The 7,644-nt window shown below is 45.4% G+C and overlaps 1 protein-coding gene across 1 annotated transcript in view; it reads left to right on the forward strand.

Moving 5' to 3' along the window:
- Nucleotides 1-6,313: 6,313 nt before the first annotated feature.
- T265_02427 (hypothetical protein) overlaps nucleotides 6,314-7,644 on the forward strand; it is a gene marked incomplete at both ends in the record, with an annotated part of 60,359 nt that continues 59,028 nt past the window's right edge. Inside the window, one exon of the mRNA XM_009166660.1 lies at nucleotides 6,314-6,468. Coding sequence (XP_009164924.1) covers nucleotides 6,345-6,468 — 124 coding nt within the window. The remainder of the gene's footprint in view (nucleotides 6,469-7,644) is intronic.

Genomic DNA, 7,644 nt, shown 5'->3' on the forward strand with positions numbered 1-7,644 from the left:
GTATTGCAATATTTTACCTGTCTGAGATGTAATGGGGTTTTAGCCGTAGCCGGATGACGAAGGTGACGAAAGGTTTCTTAACAACGATGAAACCGGGAGCTGATGAGCCTTGTCCGGGAATGTGCCCTTTTAGTCGATTATAGTACCACCTCGCATAATTTTGAGATGGTTAAATGTAATGGTGAAAGCGGCGCAACTGTTGTTTCCAAGTGCTACAGAGTAAAATTTTAGGGAAACGGAAGTGGGACGAATTTAATTTTCAGTGTTCTAAAGGGGCAAATATGACACCAAGTACACATTCTTCCACTATATTCGGGTACGCCTACATATATGGGTACGTATTTCAAGGCACATATCGTCCCTCAGTACTACGGACCGAGCCTATATCAACCGATCTTACGTCTGCCTGGTGCACACATCTTACTAGAGCTAACTTCGCCGGAATTAATATCCTCGGACACTTGGCTCCTTCATTGTCAACAATGGGACTAAATGATTTAGGGGTTAGTTTGCGCTCTTAACAGAAGGATATCTGAAAGATTTTACAGGAGGTACAAACGAGATTAAATCAAACACGCATGTTTTCACTTCGGATTCATCATCGAGTGAAGCCGGATTATTGGAAAAATGGACATCCTGATCAATTTTGCCGTAAGATTCCACTAAAAATCAAAACTCACGCCAACAATGGTTACATAATTTTCAAGCGCCGACATGACAGACCGACAACGCGTACATTCATCGTGATGAAGTGCCGCTCTAGGGCAGCAATTCAACACATCTTGCGCAGTTGAGACTCCATAATCAGCATTGAAAATGGACACGGGTCCGGCAATTACAATAAGTGGCCACACTTAACGATGAAGTGCGTATTAATAAGCATTTTAGGCCATCGTTGGCGGTCAGATAACACCATCATGAATATTTAATGTATTGTGTTCTTCGTCGCCCATAGATACTGGGTGACTGGGTCGCTACAAAAGCATGCACCCTATTTTTTGAACCTGGGTGCAAATGTTTAATAGAAGCAGCGTGATAAAATTCTAAGTAGAAGTTCTTGGAGGCAGCAAAGTCGCCTATCTGTAGATGTTTAAAGTATCATATATGGTGAGCCGCTGAATTTTCCGAAAGGAGAAATTGTCTCCCCCAAGTGGATCGGAGGGGCTTTGTTAAATTAGCTTCAGGATTTGAATCCACTAAGAGCCACAAAAGGACCAAGGAACCCTACCTGAGAGAACCACTCGAGCAAGCATGTTGAAAACAAAGCAACTCCTCCGCCCACGCTCGCTTCATATCGGCCAATCAAAAGGAGTGACAGCCCGCAGAATTCTCGGAACCGGGTTTGTTTCGTGTGAGCCATTTCACCGAGTGCACAAATGCGCACGATTCTTCAAAATAGACTGACCTTTAAATGTCATAAAGTATGTTACAATTACGGATAGCTTATGGGTGGGCACTTAAAAACTACCCGCTGCATTCAGTGGGGAGGGCACAACGTTATTATGCGGCTTTCGGGGAGTAACGGGCCTGGCAAATATACACCCACGTATATTTCAAGGGTTGAAGGAAGCCACTGTCAAGCAATTATCTGCCCGTTGTCTCGGCGATTCCAAACTTAAATGCCCCCCTAAGGGTGCATTGGGGCCACTCTACTTGTTCAGATAATTATTTCTGCACATATACTTTTCAATATCTGAAACTTGCGACAAGTAGGATGTCACATTTTGGATGGCCTAATTTGCCGTTGTTCAAAAGCAACATTTTTATTCAATATTTTACCTTCTGGTGCTGTTTTGCAATCGCATTATCTTCATGTTTCTGTTCAGTCGCCCGGTCTGTGCGTGGAGTAAACAGGTCGCATTGCCTTTAGCGGCAAACTAAATTGGCTTGCTTTTGTAGACGACCGCATCTTTGATTCACCAGGTAGATTTCGTTTGGTCGAGACTTGCGTTCGCGCTGAACCCATTTTATCCGAAATTAACTTTGCCAAATCGACCTAATTGGAATTTTTATGTGCAACGCCGTCAGAGAATCGCGAGAATCATGAGGGACGACAGCACCTAAGATCGGACCCAACAGGTTGGATGAGGGAAGCCGGAGATTGATAGTTCCAAAATTTAAGAGGTATCCTTTGCTTCTGTCCCTTTTACTGCCGTCCTGCAAGGTAAACTCTCAGCGCTCTAGAACCTGCATGATCCTGTTTCCGCCGTCATGAGTGGTGAGTTTCGGAATCTCCGTACATAAGTTAAAAGCATAGAGCTGAAGACGCACCGAGTTTCTTGTAGTTCTCTCTCTCACAAGAATAACACATTTAAAGCGATTATTCATCAGCGCTTATAAGAACACCACTGAATATCAATTTTGCTTGTCTTGGTGATGTGGGCGTTTTGAAAAAACGATCATTAAGCGATCACCTGGTTTTCCGCGCGCCCATCCGCTAAGATGCCAGACAGCTGAATCGCTTTTTTAGGGGTATGATGGACCTGAATCGGAAGGCTATAAGCATGGTTTCAGTAAAAAAGTTCGTTGTCGACATTCGTCCTGGCCGCTATGTTCCTTGTTATTGTATGTCCTAAACCCTTCTAAGGAAATGTAAATATGTTTCCGAATGGCCCAAGGTTGGTTATCGCGATACGGAAATTCAAGTCGCTGATAGGTTTGGCATCGCAAGTTTCAAAAAGAGGAATTGCATCCGAAAATCAACGGCACTATTTACACAACGGTAGGCAAATTAACACAACCAACCTCAATTATCCACGTCTGTGTCATCAACAGTTGCATAAATCTACCATTGCCCCGTACGGTTCAACATCGAAGTCAGCACAGCAAACATTGGCGAGCGGAATGCCGGCTCGTTAGTGAGGATCAAACCTCCTGAGGACATTTTATAATTCTGATTAGTAGTGCGACCACATGAAACACATGACAGTGAAAATCAGTGCGCGAAAAACCATGAGGAGGTAGCCCAGCAACGTAATTCCCACACACCTCGAAACATACAGAATTCAGACGGACAGGCTTTGCGGCAAGGTGAGAGGCATGCACAAATGGGCAAAACGAGCAGAAGTCAAAAGCGTATGTCAAAACGAGTAAGCAAATGAATAGGCGAATTATTACCAGGTCAATTTAGATCCAGTATTTGATCGAAGGCCGATATTTGGACTTGCCCCAACCTGGTACTGATCAATGGGATTTGGGGTCAGTAGGCGCCGCCTCGGCCAAGAATCTTATCCCGCATACAAATGGCCTAACGAGCGGACCAATTACCGGTGCAAAATTCAAGTGAGGTCTGACTGGCCGAAAATATAGACCAAAGAGCCGATCATTATCAAGGACCCACCGGAAGGCTGTTGCCAGTAGTGAACCTAGTTGTCGAGATTTCCAGGTGGTTGTCACCGAATAAGGTTTATGTATGACGTGCTCGACATGCGTTTTGACTTCGATTTGGGTGGTAATGCGCGATGTGGGTCATCAGTAAGTCTTTTGACGAACACACAGGCTTGGAAGATCCAGATGGAGGGCTAAGGTGAGGACTCGCCTCAAACACAACTGGCGGGCAGGAACCGACGAAATCGATGGAACCTTGTCTGCCCTGAAAATTATTGCAACAGAAGCAAATCAGACTGAGGAACCACAGCTGAAGTGCATTTAATCACTGCCCCAGTTTATGTATCGATGTATTGTAGTGGTCTGGCTACCCAAAACGTTAGTTTACCAGGAGTGTGTGGCAAGGAAATAAAAATGATTACGCTAGGTTGGGTATACAAAAATAAAGAGACCAGATGGAACAGACTCACTAACAATTGTTCTCTTTAAAATAGTTCGTCGTTGGCCCAGGTCAGCGAATAACCATCAGAAGAGAGAGTCGAAGCACGTGACCACGCCTGTATTATGTGAAATTGTACACGTGCGCGTTTTTTAGCTTTCCGTATTTAAACAAAAAACGATTGTGCAATTGATGAAATGCGTAGTGTTATAATGGACGCAAAATAAATGTACAAAGCGCCACATTATCAATAGCCTGTGCCCGTGGGTGTTCTACCCCTTTAGCTGATGGAGTCGTAGTGTCAGTGATGAAGTAAACATTTGGCCATATTTTGGGCTTACTTGTGTTTCTGGTTCAGGCTGTACAAGGACATGTTCAAAACGGATGTCTATTTTCGATGATGGATGAAAATTCAGATTATTGGTGCAAAAACTTGGCACATCGAAGTGAGAACAGTGTGCAGAATTGATTGTTCCCAAGCCGCTCCAGGACTTCAGGTCTTGTTATACGGTCAGAACAATGTCTCATACATTTGGTCATCAAATGCAACTCTTCGGTACCATTCACCAATGCCTCGAGCTTATCAAGAAATGGGGGAATTCATCAATTTTACCAGTTCTGTCGATCGGGAATGCGAACGTTTTAACGACAACAGAATGACGGAGAACCAGTCCAGATGCCTCATGTATTATCTGGTTTGCAGTCCTCTCATGATAGGGACATCAAAACCCAACTTCTTCTCAAAATCGAACAGCACGGTGAGCTGACTTTGCAGCGCCTCAGACTCCAACAGCAGTTGAATACATCGCCAAAATGCAGGTTGCGACCCTTGAGTGTAACCACGCCACGTAGAGCATTGGAAAACCATGGAGCACCTCTGAAGTGGAGAGCAAACTCAGCGCCGTCTATACCGGATTCCCACTAACCTCAAGTTCACCGGTAGGCGACAGTAACACCCTGAGTGATGACAAGTCATATAAGGCAGTGGTTAGATAAACAGTGACTTCAAGTGGGGGTGTCCGGGGAAGAGATACTCTGGATAACTAGGAATCACGCCGAACGAACCGATTTTGCTGGCCAACTGCGAACCAATCAAGGGCGTACCCTGACTAGTCAAGACGTGAGCGAATCGGCTTCGGGCTTTTTTAGGCCCGCGCTTCTCCCCCAACCCCGAAAATTTTGGCATGCATGCCCGTTATTTTCTGTGGTCACAATATGATCATGGTTATACCGGTCGTCCTTTGCCTCCATAAGTATCGGTCTAAAGTTATCATATGTTCTTATATAACATATTGAATCGAAGAGCAAGGCCCGACTGGACATGGGAGTTGCAATAGCCTTTTCAGTCGTCCTCGCCTACTCGTCAATTCTAATCCCAAGCCTATCAACGTGTCATGCCTTTTCACCGGTGAAACTTGTTTGATTCCCTCAATACACTTGGCAGACTTGACCATGGATCACAGCTGGGCTTTCGGGTTGGGTGGCCATTGCGTCAGGTCCTTTCTATAGTCGGTTGGACAAATGCAGGCCCTAGGTTTTCCTGCCCCCGATTGCTGCGTTTCAGAGGCCTTAATTCAGGGGCGAGTATTATCAACCCGACGCTCACCTTCCAATGTAACTACATCAAAACTGCCAACTCTCCAATGTTCCCACTTGATCGCACAACTCGCCTGACTTCACTTTCACAGTGCTGACTAGTACAACCGAATGATACGGTGGGGAAACCTGCAATATTTTTAGATTTTGATTTGTAATATGCACGCTGTGGAAGCACCAGGGGACAGTGATTCTCCGAAGGCAGGTGTTCACGACAATTTCTGCGGATGGAAAACAGAAATAAAGCTCATAAGCCAGAGCCCAGTAAGCAAGGTTGTACATCACCAATGCTTACATATGAATCAATGACACCGGTATACTACAGTTTGACACGGGAACGGAACACCCGTGCGACTTACAGATCGTAGTTTAAAAGTACATTTCCCATTTCGATGGGATTACGGCCGTTCTTCAGTGGGTGATTTAATAACAATAATAATAATATTCAGTTTCACATCACTCTCGTTTTGAACAGTCGTCCTCCTGTCCTGGCGCAATTATTCATGTGAATCCACACCAAAGGGGGGAAGCGCTTGGACTCGAGTTTAACGTTGGAAAACTGACGGCCGATTTGGACTTTTCGACCAACCGTTGCACCCTAACTTCCGACTCATTTCGAGTCCCCAGTGTCTCATGGGGATGAACATCCAAAGCGTCCCCTTAACTTAACGATCCTCTCGTTTTAGAATTCAGGAAAGGATAGTGTTGGTGTTGAAGTTGGCATCATCCGTTATTTTTGATGTTTTCCTCTGACATCCTTGTTATGCATGCCGTCACTTATTGCGCTATTTTCAGCTTCCAGTACCGGCTTCGTTCGTCCGTGTATTACTTTGAAGTCGTGCTCACGTGACCATGCGCTGCGCGGAAGAGCACCTTTTTTCCATGGAGAAAAGTTTGGTGGACCAGAGAAATTATAGGTATTGTTCCTGCTTGTTAATCATTTACTTCTAGATTCTTCAAACTGGAAAACGGCATCAATGTTATGGTAATCTCTAGTCTTAAGCCCGGCGAAGATCCCGACCCCGAATCCGATTCCGATGATTCATCAGAGGATACAGAAGACGATGATTGTCTAATGGAGACCCGGAATGGAGACGACGGGGTTGGTGATTTCACGGAGAACAAGGTACGTTTTTCGCTAACAACGGAACTGTCGGTTGGGGGGGGGGCACTACTTAATGTTTCTATGCTGCACATGTCCTCAGCACTGAAAATCGTGATCCCTTTCGGTGGTATCTTGTAACAATATCTTCCGACCCCGTTAGCAACTGCGCCGTAAGAAAGCAGCTCCCTTGACTCGGACCCCCAAATGAGACGCTGTTGAACGACCTGAATTTTTGTTCGCTCGGAAACAATGTTACACTAACGCTGCATCAACTTACGTTTACCATTAGCATTAGGTTAAAATTACATTAGGTAAATATAATGTTACATTGCGTTAACTGTGATCAAATTAGGGGTGGGAATTCCCACGCACCACAAGCCGTTTCATGAGAACAATGATTGCCAGCCATGAGTCCATTCCTTTCCTGTGTTAGTTAATTATTTCACCCGCTACTGTCCGTCCTTTCTGTTTTGTCCATAACTTGCAGCTATTTCACTGAATACTGCCTGTGTTGTATGGGCGCGTGATAAGCAGCGGTTACATTGACGTACGACAGTATTCACGGAATATTTTTCAACTAAGTCTGCTGCACAAAGACCGCCCCATGTTTCAGTTGGTACGATATTCGAGATATCGCAGTATATTTTCACAGCAGAAACTACTCACAAGGTTGCTGAAAACCCTTCGACAGCTCACAACCGGTTTCGTCCTTCTTGGGCATCATCAGGCCTCAGGCGCAATCGCCGAGTTTCCGTCAACCTTATGTTATACTTGTGCAGCACATTCAGTCGGAGAATAACCATAAACGAGAGATTCAGTTGATTTTCCCGTGAAAACCAAATTGATTTGCAAAGATCATCATCATCATCGTCAGCTGTAAGAACCGCGTACTCGTACACTGGTTGTAGCTGCCGCAGTTTCGTTCACCGGTGGTTTTGGGGGGAGGGGTAGGTAGCTGCGTGTTGCAGGCGGGAGCTGATAAATTGGTGCATGAATCCAGCACTGTCAGTGGGCTGTCAAGTGGGGGGTTGGGGGTTGGAAAAGGAGCTATGCATCGAAGGCAATAGCTTGGATGCACGAGCGCCACTGAGGGCGCGACTGGGCCATGTCTGATAATGTCTCCAGCCATTGATGTGGCCCGTCTCGGGGTCCCCATCCAGGAAGACGGCAGCGACCA

This window comes from Opisthorchis viverrini, assembly GCF_000715545.1.
Source record: "Opisthorchis viverrini unplaced genomic scaffold opera_v5_29, whole genome shotgun sequence".
NCBI lineage: Eukaryota > Metazoa > Platyhelminthes > Trematoda > Opisthorchiida > Opisthorchiidae > Opisthorchis > Opisthorchis viverrini.